This window comes from Fusarium mangiferae (genome assembly GCF_900044065.1).
Source record: "Fusarium mangiferae strain MRC7560 genome assembly, contig: FMAN_scaffold014, whole genome shotgun sequence".
Classification (NCBI taxonomy): Eukaryota; Fungi; Ascomycota; class Sordariomycetes; order Hypocreales; family Nectriaceae; genus Fusarium; species Fusarium mangiferae.
In genome coordinates this window covers 1103717-1124462 of record NW_024573934.1, presented here as the reverse complement: position 1 = coordinate 1124462, position 20746 = coordinate 1103717, and the positions used below count along the sequence as shown (strand labels likewise).

At 49.4% G+C, this 20746-nt stretch overlaps 10 protein-coding genes across 10 annotated transcripts; 3 read left to right on the top strand and 7 right to left on the bottom strand.

The window, feature by feature from the left end:
• Positions 1-902: 902 nt before the first annotated feature.
• FMAN_14810 (uncharacterized protein) lies at positions 903-2707 on the top strand (the record flags this gene model as incomplete). The annotated part of the gene is made up of 2 exons (XM_041822888.1): positions 903-1455; positions 1503-2707. 2 exons carry the CDS (start codon positions 903-905, stop codon positions 2705-2707), a joined length of 1758 nt encoding a protein of 585 aa, XP_041688524.1.
• Positions 2708-2766: 59 nt separating this feature from the next.
• On the bottom strand, positions 2767-3747 carry FMAN_14811 (uncharacterized protein; the record flags this gene model as incomplete). Its single annotated transcript, XM_041822887.1, has 1 exon — positions 2767-3747. One exon carries the CDS (start codon positions 3745-3747, stop codon positions 2767-2769), a length of 981 nt encoding a protein of 326 aa, XP_041688523.1.
• A 264-nt stretch (positions 3748-4011) lies between these two features.
• Positions 4012-5013, bottom strand: FMAN_14812 (uncharacterized protein; the record flags this gene model as incomplete). Its single annotated transcript, XM_041822886.1, has 1 exon — positions 4012-5013. One exon carries the CDS (start codon positions 5011-5013, stop codon positions 4012-4014), a length of 1002 nt encoding a protein of 333 aa, XP_041688522.1.
• Positions 5014-5315: 302 nt separating this feature from the next.
• On the bottom strand, positions 5316-6491 carry FMAN_14813 (uncharacterized protein; the record flags this gene model as incomplete). The annotated part of the gene is made up of 1 exon (XM_041822885.1): positions 5316-6491. The coding sequence occupies one exon, from the start codon at positions 6489-6491 to the stop codon at positions 5316-5318; it is 1176 nt and encodes a 391-aa protein (XP_041688521.1).
• A 912-nt stretch (positions 6492-7403) lies between these two features.
• Positions 7404-9335, top strand: FMAN_14814 (uncharacterized protein; the record flags this gene model as incomplete). Its single annotated transcript, XM_041822884.1, has 1 exon — positions 7404-9335. The coding sequence occupies one exon, from the start codon at positions 7404-7406 to the stop codon at positions 9333-9335; it is 1932 nt and encodes a 643-aa protein (XP_041688520.1).
• A 776-nt stretch (positions 9336-10111) lies between these two features.
• Positions 10112-10936, top strand: FMAN_14815 (uncharacterized protein; the record flags this gene model as incomplete). The annotated part of the gene is made up of 1 exon (XM_041822883.1): positions 10112-10936. The coding sequence occupies one exon, from the start codon at positions 10112-10114 to the stop codon at positions 10934-10936; it is 825 nt and encodes a 274-aa protein (XP_041688519.1).
• A 399-nt stretch (positions 10937-11335) lies between these two features.
• Positions 11336-12814, bottom strand: FMAN_14816 (uncharacterized protein; the record flags this gene model as incomplete). The annotated part of the gene is made up of 5 exons (XM_041822882.1): positions 11336-11871; positions 11918-11988; positions 12043-12160; positions 12212-12572; positions 12623-12814. 5 exons carry the CDS (start codon positions 12812-12814, stop codon positions 11336-11338), a joined length of 1278 nt encoding a protein of 425 aa, XP_041688518.1.
• A 1786-nt stretch (positions 12815-14600) lies between these two features.
• Positions 14601-15695, bottom strand: FMAN_14817 (uncharacterized protein; the record flags this gene model as incomplete). The annotated part of the gene is made up of 2 exons (XM_041822881.1): positions 14601-15456; positions 15517-15695. 2 exons carry the CDS (start codon positions 15693-15695, stop codon positions 14601-14603), a joined length of 1035 nt encoding a protein of 344 aa, XP_041688517.1.
• A 253-nt stretch (positions 15696-15948) lies between these two features.
• Positions 15949-17473, bottom strand: FMAN_14818 (uncharacterized protein; the record flags this gene model as incomplete). The annotated part of the gene is made up of 3 exons (XM_041822880.1): positions 15949-16789; positions 16822-17279; positions 17360-17473. The coding sequence occupies 3 exons, from the start codon at positions 17471-17473 to the stop codon at positions 15949-15951; spliced, it is 1413 nt and encodes a 470-aa protein (XP_041688516.1).
• A 1444-nt stretch (positions 17474-18917) lies between these two features.
• Positions 18918-20522, bottom strand: FMAN_14819 (uncharacterized protein; the record flags this gene model as incomplete). Its single annotated transcript, XM_041822879.1, has 4 exons — positions 18918-19809; positions 19860-19977; positions 20029-20347; positions 20397-20522. 4 exons carry the CDS (start codon positions 20520-20522, stop codon positions 18918-18920), a joined length of 1455 nt encoding a protein of 484 aa, XP_041688515.1.
• Between the last annotated feature and the right edge of the window lie 224 nt (positions 20523-20746).

Sequence of the window (20746 nt, the reverse complement as noted above, 5' to 3'; positions counted from 1 at the left end):
CATGGCGTTATTTCCCAATGTCGAACCGAACTGACTCAATCTGTTCCGAGGATGGAAATTGAAGAGACCGTGCCTCTTGGTCTGTGTTATTTTAAACTCCGATTTGACAGTTTACGTTGAAACGTCTGATGGGATGGGATGGGTTGGGATGTGATGTGATGGGATGCGGAGTGGTTTCTCCAATATTAATTTAACCCCCGGGGCAAACTTGGTGACATGAGGTTTTACCCTGAACCTCACATTCCGTCACCTGGAATTTCGCTTTTGGCCTTTTGAATAGACCTGAATTTGTCTCATTTTGGAACGAGGTACTGTATACGATGGAGTATTATATACCCAGGGATAGAAAACGAGCGCCCGTCAATGTTTGACGATGCATCCATCCTGACAGGAGATTGTGTAACCTGGTCGTCTCTTTAGCATGACAATCTTCTCTGGTGATGGACCGCCAAGGCTGAAGGATTTGCTTCATCCCAGAATCTTTATTCCCTGTCTCAGTCGCCGGAAATTACTCGACACTTCCCCGACGATGTTCTCGAAGCCTTGTTAACGTTATGCGAAAAAGTGATATCGCCAATGATTTCCAATACGACCTCGGTAATCGACGGCCAATTCGATTGAGCGAGCGGGCTTCTGTCCGAGAGGAACGGATCGTACGTATTTCCGATCTACTTCCGGATCTTCAGTCGGAAAGATCTGCCCGCGACGACTCCATTTCTTCTTATCACCAAATTGTCATTGGTAACGTATGACGCACTCGAAGCCCAACTACCGTCGAAATGTGGGAATTCGTGAACTATTCGGCCCGCTAGCGTTATCTCCGTGACAAATCTCGCCAAAAATGTAATTTTTAAAAGCAAAGTTGCCTCCCTCACATTGCACCTTTTTTGAGATAGAGAAAGATGCAATCGCTTCTGCAGTATCGAAGGGCTGGTGCTGCCGCTCAGGCACAGATTGATCGTGATATCGGCAGGGCGAGGCAGCATACGCAACCGAATGCCGGACACGATGTTGAAGCTGGACTTGAAGGCCGAAAGTCCTTGGATGAAAAGGATGAGCCAAATCCTGGACGGTTACCGCCAATCACGGAAGCCGATACTTGTGCTTCCAGCGATGAGATACCCGAGCAGTCGCTGCAGCAGACTGTGACGGCACAAACCATTCGACAGTGCATGTCCGGAGGTATCGCTCTAGGCCAGGTACTCACGGGAATCAATGTACAGGATCACAAGAACGACAAAGGCCATGATGGAAAGATTTTCGTGGTCAACTGGGAGGGCCCTGACGATCCTCTTGATCCTCACAACTGGTCTATCGGAAGACGGATTGGTGTGACTCTGCAGATCTCCATCATTGCTCTTTTTGTCGGAGCAGCATCCGGAATTGATGCGACTGTTCTTCCTCAGGCTGCAGAGTCACTCGGGGTAAGTGAAGTTGCTGAATCGCTCGCGACAGGTATGTTTGGTCCTCTCCCAGTGCCCAACAGAAGCTAACATTTCCAGGCCTTTACTTGGTTGGGATGGGCCTCGGTTCACTTATAGCAGGCCCCTTCTCCGAGACCTTTGGTAGAAACGCAGTTTACACCTTCTCCATGGCTATCTTCATGATCTGGATCATGGCGTCAGCACTCGCGCCCAACTTCGGCGCCCAGATCACCTTTCGCTTCCTGGCTGGCTGCTCAGCTTCAACACCACTCGTTTGCTCTGGAGGCTCAATAGCAGATATGTACAATAGTCTTGAAAAGACCTGGACCTTTCCTCTGTATGCCGTTGCTGGCTTTGGCGGTCCAATGCTGGGTGCTGTCATGGGTGCTTATATCGGACCGTCAAGCGCAGTCAGCTGGCGATGGACCGAGTGGACCATGCTCATCGCCTCAGGACTTGTTCTTTTACTTGTCCTGCTTTTCATGCCTGAGACTTACGGCCCGCTTCTTTTACAGTGGAAGGCTGCTCATTATCGAAGGGTTACGGGAGACAACCGGTTTCGATGCCAGCATGAGATTGCTGATGCTAGTCTTTTTAGCAGACTGAAGGTCAGCATGACGCGGCCCTTTCTGATGCTGACTGAGCCCATCATCGTCGCCATGACACTATACATCAGTGTTTTGTACATCGTACTGTTCACTTTCCTCGTTGGTTGGCCATACATCTTTGAGAAGACGTACGGCCTCGATCAGGGACTCGCCAACATCATCTTCATCGCCATGTTTCTCGGGACGCAGATCAACTTCGCTTTTGTTCCTATCGTCTACCGCAAGACACTCCGAGCGACCCAGAACCAAGGAGACGGCCACTTCAAGCCTGAGATACGTCTCTGGTACGCCATGCTCGGTGCAGCTGCTGCGATCCCCATCTCGCTTTTCTGGCTTGGCTGGACCAATTACTCTAGCATTAGTATCTGGTCCGCCATCTTCTCTGTTGTTCTGTTCGGATACGGAGTCACGGGTATCTTTATCTGCGTGTACATGTACATCATCGACTCTTACGAGATATACTCGGCATCGGCACTAACATTCGTGTCCTTGACGCGTTATATGATAGCCGGAGGGATGACGGTGGTGGGCATTCCGTTTTACGAAAACATGGGCACCCATTATACATTGACTATCATGGCATGTTTTGCGGTGGTATTGGCAGCGATTCCTTACGTGCTGTACTTTTACGGACACAAGATAAGGGCAAAGAGCAAGTATGCATTCACGCACTAGACACCCAGCCACCCACGCTCTCAGATAGAGTCGTATTTATAGTTAGAAGGCACCGCAGCTTATTCCTCAGCCAGTTTCTGCAACATATCGTGTACCTTCTCGGCCACAAACCCAGGATTATCCAGTTGAATAAAATGGCCTGCATTCGGCACCTGAATAGGCCCCTCACTTCTCTCCGAGCTCGTCAACTTTGCTAGCCCCTCATTGTAATGGTGCCAGTAAGTATTCATGTAAGCCTGCACAGCCTCTCCAGGAATGTTGAAGTCTGTTCCTGTGCGCTCCGCAAAGTAGTTAAAATCATGGCCCAGAACAGTGATATAAGGGTCTTTGTCGTCGACTTTGGGAATAGCTGGTGAGTCTGAGCGACCAAGCAGTTGAGTAAGGTTCTTTCGGCTGAGACCCTCTCTGGAGCCGACACTTGGATGAAAGCGCTTCGCAGTCTCCTCTCGGGCGACACGCAAATTGTCTGCTGTGACGCCCGGAGGAAGACTAGCAGGGTCAAAGCCCTCAGCATCTGGATCAGGGAAGACGGAGACAAAATCCGTGTCTGTCAGGACGCTGTCAAGAAGAATGGCTCCAGCTACAGTACCCGGGTACTCAGCAGCGTAGAGACGAGTCAGAGCACATCCGATCGAGTTTCCAACCAGTAAAAGCTTGGAGCTATCTGGATCATCGATGCTCAGTCTATCTTTAAGGATTTGAGTCATAAGCTGTCGAATATCTCGTACTACAGCCATACAGTCATGGGCGTGAGTTGGATCAGCGGCTCCTTCATCATTGGGATCACGGTCAGTAGTCTGGCCCTGTCCGAAGCGATCAAAGGTCAACATTGCCGGAAGACCTTGAGGAGAAATTTCTTTGAGTTTGTTCATTGTTGCAATCCATCCTGCTTGTGGTGCGCCGAGGCCGTTGACGAAGACGATGAGAGTCGGTTTGGTCGGCTTCGTCGCCGTAGGAGCAGTGAAGCTGTAGGATAGCTGCGCACTTGGCTTGGTTTCCAAGCGTATGAGTTCGAACTTTGGAGTAGCCTGGTCTGCCATGATTATCCTGAGGTTTTAGAGGTGAGAGGAGAAGTGGTCGTAAGCTGGAAGTCGGTGTCCTTTATTTATTTCTCACCGTCAGCATTGCTGACGTCATCTGTGTGATGATGAGGATTTAGAACTTTGAGAAACATCCGTTAAACCCGACCGGGTTTGAGGTCATGTTTCTTCACTTCGATTGCATAGCTATGTAAATAAATGCATTAGTAAAAGGATGTCATCTCGGTGTCTTGGCGTAAGCCGAAATGACTGGTAAGCGAAGCTTCATGAGCCAACAGCATCCAATGTAGGCTGAGTATTCTGTTCCTCTTCTTCTCTTCTACAAGCAACACACTTCCCATCCTCATCATTAAAGTGCTCATCCATCTCCTGCTCACAGAAATCATGTGGCTCATTGGTACGACAACCCTTGCATCCCTGCGGCTTGTAAGTACAATCTCGAAGCTGCATTGTAGCATCGCACCAAGCACTAAACAGTGTCGCATCACTTCCCGGGGTGCGGTCTGATGTCCCTTGCTCCTCTCTAGCGCAGAGGTGCAGAATATTAACAGGCTCGAGGCTTTCAATACCAGTCTTCTCAACGAGAACCCAGCCTTCTCCTCCCTCCGGAGTAAGCCCAAACATCGGTGACTCGGAGTAGAACATGGCGGGAGAGACGTCGAGATCAAACTTGGCTTGCAAAAGTCCATGGTGTATCACGTCTTCCCATGAGGATCGACCTGCCGGTATGATGAAGATCCAGCTCTTGTAACGATCCTCAACACTCCATCTGTCCTCAACAAATCTGGCCGATTCGCACCAAGACGGGACGATATGCGGAAGAGGTTCCTTTCCTTGTATTTTTGTAGCCAACATTTCCTTTGCCTCGGCTTCCGACAGTCCCGTCACCGCGTCGTCCCTCATCTTCTTGATGGCCTCTTTGCGAAACGCTTTCTCGCGGCGGTGGTGTTCTATGCATTCTTCCATAGTATCAAACCCCGTATATACGTCGACGCGAGGCCAATGGTTCCGAGCATTGCCCCAGCCCTCAACAGCATCTGAATACAACAGAGAAGAACCCATATCGTGAGGATCGAACTCCGGTTCACCCAAACAATACAATTGAATGCTTAGCTTCACGATGGCTGCGTTGGGGCCAGCTCGACTAGCGACGACGTCGTAATAGCGACCTGCATGGTCCTTGAATTCACCATGGCTGGATTTTCCAATGAACACTTTGTATGGTGCTGCCCCGCCCGTAGACAGTCGCCGCTCCTGAGAAGTCATTGTGTTGGCTTGTAGAGACAAAGGGTGAAGAAGCGTGAATTTACAAGCAATAATTAGCGGTGAAATCGGGTTTATTAGGCTACCAACCCACAAAAATCCGACTGTTCCCCAAGAAGAATCACCGATCTTACATGCGTCACTCTAGCGCTACTCAAAGTGTATAAAATTATGGTAATTGTGAAGAATTGATAGTATACTAGTAAATGAATGGGGTATCATTACGCTTCAAACAATGGAATTCCCAACTATCCTTCCCTCCATCTTCAATCTCTGATTAAGATAACCCTTTCCTGCTCCATCAACTACTCAGAATCCTTCTCCCGATACAGTGGTGGTCCAGACCGGAGGTCATTATAGCAGGGCAAAGTCTCCTCCTCAACATGATCAGAAGCCCTGGCAAAGTCGCTCAACACGACCCGATGCTCGGATCGAAGGATGCGGCCTACTCCAGTTCTGACAGATAGATCTGGGTTGCCTTGGGGATAAGTCTCCTTCATCAGCTGTAGCTCTAGCACCAGAGAATGAGTGACCGACGTGTCGCCGACATCGCCGGTATCTTGGGCGAACCTAGAGGCTTTCTTGATAAAGAAAAGAAACTCCATGCTGAGCGTTCCTGTATTGTCGTCTGTAGCCCACCCGTCGTAGAACGAAGATTCGCCCAGAGTAATTGTCTTCTTTTGTGCGTGGCTCTTTTCGTCTGCTTGACATTCTTGTGCGTGCTGAGAACACGGTAGGGCTGTGCTCTTGATATTCTCCTGAAGCATCCAAGTTCCCTTACATACACGCCAGAACTGAATGTCCTCCCCATTGTCAGGACAGCTTCGAAGGCCGCTCATAGTGAGTTTCACGTGATTTTTCCCACTGGGGTCAAGGACAGGATCGAAACTGCAGTCGACCTCGATTCCAGCAGCTTGGTATATCCGAGTTGATAACAAATGTTTGCTAGGCACTGGTATGGATCTGGCGACGGGAAGGTTGCGGCTGAGTGTGATGATCTCTGGCAGTCTTGACTGTGTTCCTGTTCGCCGTATGGAAGCTATGGCTTGGAATTCGTATGTGACAGAAACTAGTGACGTATCCATGGAAGGAGGTATGTAACTCGGTACTCGATAAGAGAACGGATATGCATAATTGTCGCGGTCCAGTGAGGTCGTCGTTGTGATGAACTGGCATCGCTTGAGCTCCGATATCTGGTGTTTACACGCCTTGCATGTTCTCTTAAAAGGTTTCTTGTGAACTACATGTACTCGCAATGTGGCAAAGAGGCTCTCAACTTCGATGGCCTCTTCAACGTTGAAGAGTAGTGAGCCCGAGATAGTAGAGCCGTCGGTAGCATCGTCATTGACAATGACGATGGGAGAGGTATCAATTTGGCAATCTAGAGATGCAGGAGGCTGATCTTGCGACTTCTGCGATCTCTTGTTGAACAGTGGAGGAGTCAGTGACTGTGGCCTGATCAACTGGGATAGGCCTGTCATGATGTGATGTCGGTAGTTGCTGATAGTGCAGGGTTCTGCAGGTCAAGAATATCTGGGGAATGAGAAATGAAGAACAGAACAGATGATTAATGCTGGACGTCGATTATAAATGCTTGAGAAAGAATTGTAAGAAGAGTTAAAAAATGAAGTATTGCTCATACGATTTTTGTAAATGAATAATTCGGTCATGGTGACAGAGGTCCACCGTTCAGTGCCCGGTTCGAATTGCCAAGAAGAGCTTTCACTCACTTTCGTGATGATTCGATATGAGCTTGGCATAGACACTAAGCCTTTTGCGGTAATTCACACCGACATCTCCAGGTCAAGAGATCGTCCGCGGAGTTCGGCAGCTCTCAATACTTTCATTCAAGCAGTCATCAAACACAGCGGAATTAAGCATTTGTAAGGTGGACTTCGTCCGGGAAGGGGCCTTGGCCCTCCTAATTTTAGATCTCATCGAGGTCTATCTTTTTTTCTGTACAAGTCTCAATCTGAGAATCTGCTCTGGAAGCGCGGAGCTTTCTTGGACGTGCAAAGCGAGGCACATTCAAGAGCAAGCTCAGTGTCATCCACCCGCGCCCTTCAACTGACGACCATTAACCCAAAATAAGAATCGGGATACCTTCCGAAGTATTGGTCATATATTGCGCCTTGTTTGACGAACTGTGATAGACAAAATTTGCCTTTTTTTTTTATTGTCAGAACGATCCTTTGTCACCAGTGGAGCATCCCCGCAGGTCAAGTCAAGTTAGCGTATTCAATGCGCCATTCCCAAACAGGCTCATAACCACGACGTGATCTCGACTTCGCGTTGACAGACCAATTCTGGCCACTTCGTCATTCAACCTCACCTCTTCATCACCGCATTCCATAATAACGTTACCTCCGCATCGGTATGATCTGACCTCAGTAATGTCGGATGATCCGTCCCGTTCTCCCGGCAGAACAGCATCGGGCCAGCCCCGCAAACCCCGGACAAAGAGCTTCTCAGGCTGTTGGACATGTCGTGCCAAGCATGTGAAATGTGACGAAGCCAAGCCGGAATGCAATCGCTGTCAGAAGGCGGGTATTGAGTGCGAGGGATATGGGGTTAGGATATCGTGGGCTTCGGTCAGGAACCCGACGACCTTTAGAAGAGGAGGGAGGAAGAGAAAGGCTACGGCAAGACTACGCCAGTCGAGAGACTTAGAGTCCATTGGGGAGAGTGTCTCTGAGCAAGATGGCCATTCTTCCAACAGCCCAGAAGAGAGTGGCAATGGTGACGGTCCTTTGAATGAGGGGCCTCCTGATCTCCCGTCAGAAGATCAATCTAGCAATACGCCATTCTTCCTCGATCAACACTTCCCTCTCGATCAAGGCCCTTTCACTGGTCATTTGAACACGCGGATATTCCATTCGTATGAGCTTTTGGGTCAGGGCTTGACAACAGGTCCTCCATATGCCTCGCTTCAAACTTCGCAGCCTCAAGTTCCCATGCTGCAACTGTTCGACCAGAACTCCATTCCACAAGACCACATCAATACTCACAGCACATCAACGCCTGTCAGCCTTGGCGATGTTAGCACAGGCTCTTTGCCATTGCCCGGAGTATCAGATCTACTATCTCACACATCGTCTCCACTCGATACCACAGGCCAAAGACGCAAGATCACGCGTCATCTCGATATTCTTCCTGATCCGGCTCTTCACTGCGAGCTTCTGCAGCACTGGACGCTAAGTCTTTGCGACTCTCTGAACCCAGTACCTGGCCATCTCAATCCTTTGCGGAGCGCCATGATGCCCATCGCCCTAGAAGGTAGCCGCACGGACTCGGAAAAGTCAACGGGTGCGACAGCGTTGTTTCATTTCATCTGCTCAGCGTCAGCATTCCATCTCGCAAAGAAGAGAGAGTGCGAAGAGTCAAAAGGCTCTCTGGAGAACGTTGCTTTAGAACACCACAATATTGGCATTACTCACCTGGCCAAAAACATCCAACTTTCCAAAAACGGTGCTGATTGTGTATCACTGCTGGCATCCATCATCATATGTATCTACAATGAGGCTGTAACGCTGCCGACGACGTTCTGGCGGTTACACTTTCGCGGCGCTGTTGAATGGGTCAATCATATTGATCCGCAGGTTTGGCACAAGAGTGACGCAGCTTCTGGCCTGTATCAGATGTTTCGCAGTATGGCTACTGTCGTACAAGCGCAGTTACTCTTTGACAACCAAGAAACCTCATACTGGAAATTTACCAACGACTTTGGTCCTCAGCCTGAGCCGTATACTCTCTATGAGTCGTTTGGTCTTCCTCAGCCAGTGTACGAAGGTCTTCGCGCAATGAATGCCCTTCAAATGCGGAAACGGTCTTCTACTGAAAGTGATCCTTCTGCCGATGAACTAGACCGACTAGAGATGGAACTTTATCTATCAGCACCTAATAGACCTGAGACGACAACGGCAAAAGACTATGCCGATTTGATCTACCATCACGGCTGCATCTTCTACTACGCCGCGCTAGTTCACATGAAACGCAATTTGAAAGACATGCCAATGGATGCGGTGCGTCCGCTTGTTGAGAAATCACTCACTCATATTGAAGCTCTGCCGACATGTACAAGTCAACGGTTTTCACCAATGATCTGGCCCGTTGCTATTATAGCATTTGAGACAGGCGATACGACAATGCAGCAGCGAATGCTTCATACTCTTGCGTTTTTTGAGGAGAGATCAGAGCTAGCGATCTGGTCACAGATGACGCATCTCGTAAAAGAGCTCTGGGCTTTGAGGAAAAGAGAGGGTGCTAACATCAAGTGGCATCAAACGGCACTGGGAAGTATGAGTGATAGCTTCATGTTGCTATGAATAGGCACCGATAACGCTTGTGACGTGGCCATAGCTTCCCGTTTATCGGAGTCGTGCCGTCCCGTCGGTGCGCGCTCGTCACCAATCGCTCGTCCACGTTATGGATTCTTTTACGTGGATTCACCTGAATTACCCCAACGTGATGCAGTCTTTCCCCGCAGAGAGAAGTCAGATGTGTCGTGTGTATTTACAAAAATGGAAGCTCGAGCGCGATGCTCGGGAGTTGGATGCCGTAGGGCGTAGAGTAACACCAATTGAGACGTGCCTGATACCAACCGCCGATAAATGTCTCCGGCGCACGTTTCCGTTTGTCAACGGTGACAGAAATCCCTGCACACGGTTAATAGCCATTTCACAAGCTATGTCCAAGCACTTGTCCCTCTCAAAGTTTATTCTCAGTGGCCCAAGGACGCAACCCAGAGCACAGATTTCGTCGGTACGCCCTGAAACAACCTGAAAATCGCAATGCAATAGTAATTGAAGCGCTGTAGCCAGCTTAATAATTGGCGCGTTAAAATCTCACGGCCTGTGACGTTGAGCGGATCTGCCACGTTTGCAGATCTTTCGTGTTCAATTGCCGAAACGGGTTTACGCACTAACAGGCCTTGACGCGCCTCGATGGGGCATCAAAGTCAAGAATTTTTACATGAATAATGCCGAAGACGTTGATGTCACTTGGTGGCCAAGGAAGTATCTTCTGGATATAAAAAATGGATATCCCATGGCTTTGATCTCCTCCACATCCTCTCCACAGAGTCATATACATATACACCAAAATGTCAGGCAAAATCATCATCCACGCAGTCCGGCACGCCCAGGGCTATCACAACCTGGGTGAAGAGTTCTTTCACCTGAGGGACCCCGCACTAACGCCATTTGGCCAACAACAATGCGTCGAACGACGAAAAGCCTCGTTTCAGGATCAGTCCAAGTTCAAACTCATCGCATCATCGCCGATGATGCGGACCCTGCATACCACGAGTCTAATTTTTGATGATGCCATTCAGACACAGGAAATTCTTGCTATCCCTGAGGCACAGGAAATTTCTGATCACGGCTGCGATATCGGAACAGATCCTGCTCTTCTCAAGGAGATGACGTTGCGGAATGATTGGCCTGTTGACCTGAGTATGGTACCTGAGGGCTGGAATGATAAGAACCTTTATGGGCCAAACAGTCCCGTCACAGGTGCCTGCGCAGCACGTGCTCGCACTGTAAGAAGAATACTCAGAGAAAAGGGTCTGGCTTTGAGTCAAGATACCAACGAGGACATCCACATTGCTCTTGTTGCTCACGGAAGCTTCATGCACTACTTCAGCAACGACTGGGAGAACAGCACCACTGGGTGCGGTACAGGCTGGAAGAACTGCGAGACAAGGCGATATGTGTTTCAAAACGACGAGCGGGACGAGAATGCTTGGCTTGTCGAGACCGAGGAGAGCAGATTGGCTCGCGGAATGATGGGTCCCGCTCCATCGGCAGAGGAGCAACGGCGGTTGTATGAGAAGACTATGGTTGGCTGGGTCAACCAGGGGCTGCCGGATATCAGATATCTAGAAACAGCTTCGGTCATGCCGATGCAGGAGCATTCAAGGCTGTAAGATGCATTGCGTATGGATATGGTCTGCATGTGAGGACTGATAGAAGAGGTGGATGAGAGCATAATGATAGTAGATTTGCTATAACAGCAGGTGTGAGCGGATAGATGCTATCCGAGTTTTAGACATAGAATAATTGCTTATTCTCATCGGCCCAAAGGGACGAGAATTCTTCGGATTACAAGGCGAGATGAGTGGCCCAAACCATGGATCAGAACTGTGCATGATGATCGAGTTGATAATGCTGATCATCTGCATGCTTTTTATGAAATTAATACAGCAATCGCCATTGGCATGCAGGCATGAAACTGGAGTAACAAAAGATATGTACATAACGTCGTGTCTAAGTAATGTTCTAACCCTATTATTATACAAACAAGTAAATTTCAGTATGAGCCTCTCTCATGTCCTTCGAGGCGGTGGTGGCGACAGTCCCTGCTGTGCGGCCTCGTGTTCAACAGCCAATCCCATATTCGAGTGTGCCAACTCGATACTTCTCGCACTCTTTGCGCTCTCACTTTCACCTCCCAGGGGCCAGCTATCATCTCGTGTGAACTTCATCTCCTCCCTGTTGAACTTGTACTTGATATCAGGTCTTCCATCCTCGAGATCATCTGGTGAAGGTGGATCATTCTTGCCCCAGAAATCGAACTCTGCTGGTTCTTGTTCCTCGGGGATGTTGCGTAGCTCCATGCCGTCGGGGTTGTTGTTGAGAATGGGGGGATGACCAGGTGTTAGGGGCCCGGTGGAGATGTGCTTGCTACTGCGTGTCCACGTCCAGCCGGAGCCTTTGCGTTCACCGGTTTGTGAGTCGAGACGACGCGAGGTGTATGATGTATGGAACTTTTTGAGGATGGGACGGAGAATGGGGATACATTGCACCATGATTGTTCCAGCAACTTCTGATGAGTACCAAACTTGTGACATGCCATTGCGCCCTGTATTTGTGAGCTAGGTTTGTGAAACTGATACAAGATGACTTACAGATGTAGTAGGCATCACGACCATTTCCTTGATCCTTCCAGCTAACACGAATAGCCGAGACGATAGCAATACTAGATTAGGGTTAAAGGCCTGTTGTCCATGATCATCGTTCTTCCTTGACTTACATCATTCCCAGGCTCATTGTGAAGCAAAGGCCAATCTTCTCGGCCTTCTTCATCTCCAGCCCTCTGGTGATAAGCCAAGGGAAGCATGCAAACACGAAATCCATAATGATGTTGTAGACTGTACCACGTTAGTATTCTCCAGCACATCTCGTCGCGCCTGGTCACTCACTGTTGCCACCCTCCTTGAAGTCATTTCGGAACTTGGATTCCAAGCAGAAGTCGAATCGATACCAGTTGTCGTACGTATCCTTGCCGCATACTTTGGCCCACTGGAAAAACACCTTGACGATCATGTAGGCGTTCATGCTGGCAATACAAAACCACAGTATCCATTTCTGCCAGCGATTGCTCATTCGTAATAGTGTCACGGCGAAAGCTGTCTTTGTCAACGCTTGGCCGATCAATGTTCCGCATGACGAGATGTTGATGAGTATGTGCATTTTGTCGTCCCATTGTTGCGATGAGTCCTTGAGAACATAGCCGTTTCCGAATTCCCAGACGATAAGACTATTGTTGGCGAGAAGGATGAGCTGGAGTTGTTAGGATGCAGCTTCGATATGCTAGGACGATGTGTACTCACCCATGATACCAGAAGGATATAATCATCGTACCACATTCCATGTCTCCTCGTAATCTTGACGTATAGCCTCAACCACAGAAAGAAAGTCGCACCTGCAAACAGCGACCACAGCCCGGCGTTCAACTCGACATAGGGATTGACAAAGCTATGGACGGGTCCGTCATCTTGGTCGTCGCGAAGCCTTAGCTTCATCGCTCACATTTCCTCCTCGGCGGCAACAAGATACCCGATGTTTCGTTTGGCGAATGCAGGTACAGATTCGAGAAACCAACAGCAAACAGAAAAGGTATCAAGAAGAGCTGGAAAAAGTCGGGGCAGCCACAAATGTAAAAGAAGGATTCTAGGCCAGCCCAGCACCCCCTGGTCCTGCTGGGTGACGAGCATACGCGAGATGTGTTCGCCCCTGCTTGGGATAAGCCTAACACTCGCTTGGGTAAGTGACCCATGCGAACTAATACGGGACGGGGTCTACCTTAATCGGACACTGGGGCCGCGTGGTGAGCATGTTCGATGTCGAAAAGTCCAAGGCCTCAGATGCCGCGTGTACTCGTTACAGACCAGACTTTCGTATTTTCTGTTTCTTGAAACCCGAAATTGACGCAATAGACTTAGCTCAGGCCATTAAAACACTCTTAATATCTACCGAAACATGAGTTATGCTTTTTTTCGCCATCGGGTCTAGGATGCAGGATGTTGCTTTGTGGAAACCAACTCCACGGACCTGACACCATCATCACGAAAAGGCAGTTTCACGCACACGGTGCAGGGCTCGAAAAGAGCCTATCAGCCCGAGGAAATCGTAAAACTAGGACCCGCCCACCGTCCGGGGCTGCCAAGTGGCTTTTTCGCTGTCTCTTTTCGTCGTGCAGATAAAAAAGTGAAACGACGAAGTGATTCCTATTGCAGGATGAGGCCCCTGTCTCGGGAATATGTCGAGGCTTCCTATACGTGGTTTAACTAAACCCTTGATCGGTCACCCCTGACAAGGACGCTTGGACGATTTTGTCCTTGCGGGCCATGTGGTTTGTTTTTAGAAGAACGAGAAAGGTTCCAGGCTGTATGTCACTAACCAGCCTGTTCATTACTTTCTTTTGCTTGCGCGGGGCAAGCTTGATCAGGGAAGAGGGGGGGGAATGCGATCATTGTCCGTGACCTGTTTGAGTATGTATGATCCTGGTGACGTGATGCACATGTAGTACAGTACAGTCTGCATCGGATCGGTAGATTATCACATTGGTGTCGGGGAACAAAACTGATTGTGGATCGAGGACCGTTGAGAAGCCCGGGGCCGAGAACATTCCGCAAATTAATGAGATTGAAAGGAACATTATAAGCTGAGATATAGGGAGGACGGGTCAGCGATCAACTCTGATTAACGATGCATCTGTACTGGAGCCCATCACTCTATCTGCGATTCCCGTCGTACGTTCGCTGACACAGGCAGTCCACAAGATTATCGGCCGAAGTCCCAATATCCGACCCCGATTCACAGTTCCTCATTCAATGTCACTGTATTATTCGCCTCACTCGCGAACAACACTAACCTAAGCATCACCCCGGCTGTTTTACTTCAGCTCCCAGCCTAGCCCGCGGGTCCGCGATTCCAGCGCCGTGGTTCCTGGGATCCCAAGGTCCGTCCGCGCATCGACCATCAGACCGTTTAGTGAAACACAGACTATTTACCAATCGCCCACAAAACGACGTTATATTTCGATATTCAGGAACAGCAAGCGGGGAGAGCGGGGCAAGCAAAGACGACAACGGTAATCGTAAAACAACCCATACCAAACCACGCGATGGCCAGAAAAGCAAGGGGAGGGGAGGGACGTGGAAGCCCACGCGGATATAGGACCAGGATTAAGAATAAGAATAAGGTGGGATGCACAGCACAAAGTATGTACTGCATGTAAAATCTGACAAGAGAAAAGCTAATTAATTAATGTCGCTTTTTGGTAACTGTGATTACGGTGCTATTTCCCTATCCTGTCTTGCTCTTGGTGCGAGCGACGACGACCACGGCTCTTACGACACGGGACTTGTCGAACCAGTTGAACAATCTCCCTGCCAATTTGAAGCCGCCCATTGTGATGCCGTATTCTGCTAACAATTTGTCTTGGCGATCGAGGAACTTGACCAGGCCCGAAAAGACATCGTCTGTGATCTCCTTAATCGTGATCTCGTTACGGTCATATCCGCACTCCACCAATTGATCTCTGTACTCTGTCTCCGAAAGGAAGGTTCTGAGTGGGCAGCCCATCATTTTTCCGATGAGTCTAGCCCTCCAGATGTCCTTGGTGGAGGCCTTCTCGTTGAGGAGGAGATCGAATGCCATGTAATTGGCGTCGAGTTCTTTGGCGGCATGTGAGAGGACGGGTTTTCGGGACGGAGAGAAATGGTAGATGCAGTCGAGAGCAAGCAGCCACCGCTCAGTAAACTTCTCGTCAGCCAGTGAATAAACAGCCTCTTTGATCTTGGGGCTCCAAGTCTGTGGCTTTGCGGCATCGGCGCGGAAGAGACTGAACGCCTCCGCATCAAATGCAGCCCCCGCCTCAGACAGCTCGCGATAAATCCTGCGTCGCGACGTCTGGACCTGCGCATCATTGAGCGTAAGCCCAACATAGCGAAAATCCCTCCAGCCCTGCTCCGTAGCCGTCCTCGCCAATTGCCAAGTCTGGTCACCACATCCGAACCCCAGATCTAGAATGGCGAGCGAACCGCGAGGACTAGCTTTACCAGGTGCATCACCCGACAGCCCGGCGGCGCTCACAACCTGCTCGAGCAACGCAGAGGCAGCCTCGGGGAGCGTGTCAATTGGCTCGCCTGTATGAGTTTTCCTGGGAGGCAAATGTCAATGGATGTGTGATTGAGGCTGCAGAAAACGTGGCTGGACTTACCAGTATCCCACGTTCATCCACATGGAGGGTGGTCGCGTCGTGATGTTGAGCTTCCAGTGTCCCAGGCCGTAGATATCGCTCATTCGCATCACCACCAAAGCAATGATGCCAGCGATGGCCAGGGTCGTGACGAGCCCTGCGGCAAAGCCAAGACCAAAACTGTCTTGATCGAAGAACATGGTGTCGATGGCGATTGCGGTCCGCGCCGTGAGCTAACGGCTGTTGATTGTGATGAGAGAAGATGGTGACATTTCACTCACGGTCGCTGTATTTACGCACTGATTTCACCCACTAACTACAACTTCGCTAAATGACTAATTCCAGAGTGAATACATTAAAGTTACGGCAGTTGAAGCGAGTAGATTAGTGAAAAAAAGGCGATAATGTAAAGAGGAATCTGCATTTATCGATTATTCTAGTCGTTATTCGTCATTAATTCTGTTCCCACGGAATCGCTACGCCAAAATCTTGAGCTACCCTAATGGCCGACACGACACATCCTTCCAGCAGCACCATGCCATCCCAGCACCAAGCACCAGCGATCCACACATTGTCCTGACCATTGACCCAAGCCATGGCCTGACCATCCTCGCTCTTCTTCGTTCCCGAATCCCCTAGCAATTTCTGAACGAGGGCCTGGCCCTCTGTGTTTCGCAGGGTTCTAGTAAATTTGGCCTTCTTGATTGCTTCTGACTGCGCCTCTTCGCGTAGCGGACATGTGCTGACAAGGACTCCACTGGGCATGGCGTGAAGAGCCTCTGTGCGAGGGCTTCCCACGTCGGTGAACATTGTTCGCAGAGTCAAGACCTGGGCTGCTGAGGTGTCTTTCGAATGGTGCATGCAAGCGATGGATTGGCTGGAGTCTGCGTTGTCGGTGTCGACGACGCTGATTCCCGCCTTCTCCGGCTTCAAAACAGAACTCTCCACTTGACGAGTCGGAAGCTTCGCCAATGTAGACCCCAGCGGTTTGAAGATACGGCCAGCGACATCAGGCGAGACGGAGAGGACAACGCGGTCGAAGATTTGCTCGTGGATGCGCCCGGATGCGTCAACGGTAGATTGCCAACGAACCAGCACGGTACCATCGACCTGAGGCACAGCTTCAATCACTCGACTATTGAGGTTGACATCCTCCAACCCCTCCGTTAATTTGGCCTGGACCTGTGAAACTCCGCCGCACACAGCGTAATGCTGCTTGCCGTGCGAAAGCTTCTTGTAGTTGACCACGTCGCTCGCGGGGAAAATTGGAGCAGCTCTTCGTGTGTGCACGTCGCTACACCGCTCAGAAGCGGAAGCAGATAACGCGACGTATATCGTCGGGGTAAACGTATGCGATCGAAATATTCGGCGACGGTCTCGCTGTATCCGGAAGATGTGGTCTTCAGCGGCGCGACAAGGAAGCATGCAATCGTGAACCAGAATTGGCACACAATCAGGAAGATAATCTCGATAAAGTGCGCAATCACACCGCGATTGCCCGGCCACGGCGGCGGTGTCTGGTGTAAGTTGGACGCATGAATGAAGTATGTCTCATTATCGCTTCCCTTGACTGGGACTGTTCCATCGGCGCTCGTGGCTGCTTTTGCAAAGACAAAAAGGAATTTGATTGGATGCAGCGGGATTTGTAGATGTTGATACATGCGCATCAAGTTGTGGTAGTACCCGTCGGCGCTCGCGCGCATTGGCAGGTCGATTCGTTCGGCATCGTCGTATTTCTCGTTCTTGATCGTAACAGAAGCAGAATCGAAAGATATTCTGTCGCCCTGAAAGGAAGAGACAATGTTAGCGAAAGGATTCAAACCCAGGGCCAAGGATCTCGGCTGTCGTTGACGACGTGGCGCACCTGTTCGAACAACGTCACCCTATAACGGTCTCCCTTAATAAGATAAGCACTACTAAGACCGGCGAGACCCGTGCCTATAATAGCGACTCGACTTTTCGTATGCTCGTCGTTCATGGTGGTGGTGTTTTGTACTTGTATATACTTACTCTACATTGGAATCTTTGACCGTTTTTGATGGAAATTTGCACAGAATGTCACCTGCTGGTCCTACCCTGTTTTCGACAGTGAATAGCTCAAATGGCAAACTAATTGAATATTCTGATTGGATCATTTTACGCTCAGACGGTCCCACCGTTCACAAACGTTGAGTGCCGAGGCTTGTTGTTGTTGGCGAAGTGCTAACCACTCTTTCAGCAGTGAATGAGCTGATCTCCCGGGACAATCGGCGCCTTCGAAGCTGAGCGCATGTGAAAGATAGTTCGGCATTACAACTATCCGTTATATTTTGGTCGATCGTGATCCTGCTGAAACTTGACAAACGTCATGACAACGAATGAGACCATGAAGAATTTTGTATTGAACCTCTTAACACTGAAGGTGTCGGGTGTGTCGGGTAAGACAATGCTCAGCGCAACGTGGCGGGTGGACCAAGAGCTGTAGGCGCTATAACTAAGCCTGCGTCACAGCGGGTGCAGGGAAGCCTAAATAATTTCTAGAACGTCTTGCGATATGCGATCATCTGTTGTTGGTTGACTAATTCTTAGCGATCCTATCACGAGAGTCTGATAAAAGCTTTCGAACCAACTCAGGAGTTCAGAAAGGTCGGGGTGGCATAATGTTGCAAAACTTGTTCCATCGGCGCATTAAGGTTCTGGAACTGTAGTGTTTCTGTACCCTAGCCTGCAGAAGGGAGCTAACGAGGCGGGGCTTGAAGATTTTTAGGCCACACAGGCTTACAGGTCCAGGTCAATGAGGATCATTTGAGTATTGGCCATGAGGCCGACAATCGCATAGCAAACAGTTTCCTACAGTTTATCATGTCAAATCTTGAAAATTTACGTGCGGCTGCACCTGCAGAGTAACGAAGGTAGCTTCAATGAATGAAAAATCGTCAACTTCGTAGCAGCAACTAAACTTCGGTGGCATCCAGTCGCTTGACAGCTGCCAACAGGCGGCACGGCCCCTGGACCCCTGTTGAAGATTCAGTGCCTGGTGACCTCATGACCTCACCATTCAGCAACAAGCTATCATCTCCAACCTTGGCCCTTTACTTCCTCATCGGGGTAAAACTACTGTCAGCAGGTTCCTGAAAGTATTCGTGAATATGATGCAGAAACGTTGAAAAACCTGGGGGCAAGGTAAATGGCCGTGCGACAATGAATGAAACAGTTCCTGAATCACTCTCATGCCTAGGATCTCCTCGGATAGGGCGGCTGGGTCGGATATCTTCTCATCACGAGCGCTGATGAATCTTCAGGATGTTAAGATGTTGATATGAAGCGAGGTCAAAGAGTCTGGATCCTGAAACTTTGGGATAGGATGAGGATTGTGTTTTACCTTGTGGACTGCACGCCCAAGGCATCGCCAGCAGCTGAACCTCTATGCTATTGACCAAAGATTATTCCTCCTTGAACACATCATACTTATACTTTGACCCAGTGTGATCATCCCGGAGCTTGGATTGTCCAATTCCGTAGACATTCTCTCGCAGACTATGGCCTCCTTCACTAGGTATCTCATGATACAAACCCCTTCTTCGGAGCTCAGGCACCAATAGCTCAACCAAATCCTCAAAAGTTCCAGGTGTAGTGACGTAGCCAACGTTGAATCCATCCAAGTCTCCCTCCTCGATCCAACGCTCCATCTCATCAGCAACAGTCTGAGGGCTTCCAACAGAGACTGGGCCAAGTCCACCGATGCCGGCCTTCTCAGCAATGACTCTTGGCGTCCACTTTGGAACATGTTCACTAGTGACAGTGAATGCATCAAGAAGACTTTGAACCTTGTGCTGCTCTAGAGAGTCCGCAGAGGTGAGTTCCTGATCGAGCGGGACCTTGGACAAGTCGATGCCAGTCCATCCGCTGACGAGAACTAGTCCACCAATGGTCGATGCGTATTTATTTAGTTCCTTGAGTTTCTCCTGTGCTTCTTCATCAGTGCGGCCAACTATGGGAGTGAAAGTCGCAAAGAACTTTAGTGATTGAGGATCTCGGCCCAGTTCAGCAGCCTGCTTGCGAATTGCTTGGATCTTTGGCTTGAGCAGTTTGGGTGAGTGGGAAGACACGAAGATGCCTTCTGCATGAGTTGCTGCAAACGTCTGACCAGCCGATGAGGTACCAGCTTGGAACAAGAATGGCGTACGTTGAGGTGAAGGGTCAACAATGTGGCGAGTGTCCAAGTCAAAGAACTTGCCATGATGGTGGATGGTCCTGATCTTGTCGGGATCCGCATAGCTGTCATTTTCTGGATCAGGGGAGATGGCATCATCTGCCCAAGAGCCTTCCCAGAGTCTGCTTTAAGTTGAGTATCAAGCTATACAAAAGCAACAAGGGCGACATACTTATATAGAACACGCAAGTACTCATCTGCCTGTTCGTATCTCTCGTCATGAGCAATAGGACTGTCCAGGCCAATGGCTTTGAAAGCTGCCTTCTTCCAACTGGTGACAATGTTCCAGCCTTCCGAATTATTAGCCCCTCATTTATGCTATTTTGCCATTCAATGCTTACCGATTCTTCCTCTGGTGAAGTGATCCAATGACGAGAAGCGCTTTGCTAGCAGAAAAGGCGGCTCAAAGGATGTTGAAGCGGTAATGGCAAAAGATAGGTTCTTCGTCACAGCTGCCATGGCACTGATGGGAATAGTTGGATCTGTCATGGGCCATTGGGCTGCACGGCGAATGCAGTTATCCAATTTTCCCTCATAAGTATCATAACCGCCATAGGTATCTGCCAGGAACAAGGCGTTGATGCCTCCCTTCTCAAGTAGCTTGGCCAGGTCGATCCAATACTGGAGATCGCGCTTGGTGGCTGATTTGTCTACCGGGTTCTATTTGTGTTCAGCATCAATCTGATACAAAGAGTGTAGTGGTACTGACCTTCCATTGGCCTGGCGATAAGTGTCCAATGGTTGACATGTCAAAGGCATTGATGATGATTTTCTTCTTGAGATCATTGTGACTGTTGTCGGTGGTACTCTCGTTTGTTGCTGGGTTGGACGCCATAGTGGCTACAAAAGAAAGAAATAAGCCAGATCAAAATAACAGGTTGATTTTTAAATTCTCAGGAGATGGAAGTCTTGCAATGGTTGTACGTTGAGCTGTATATGCAAATGCCATCATGCAAACCTATTCCAAGTTCGAATGACTTCGATATTTATGTTAACGAAACCCCGCATGTCCAATCACGCCTTCCTGTCTTTGATGCCACTTTAGATACGAATAATCAC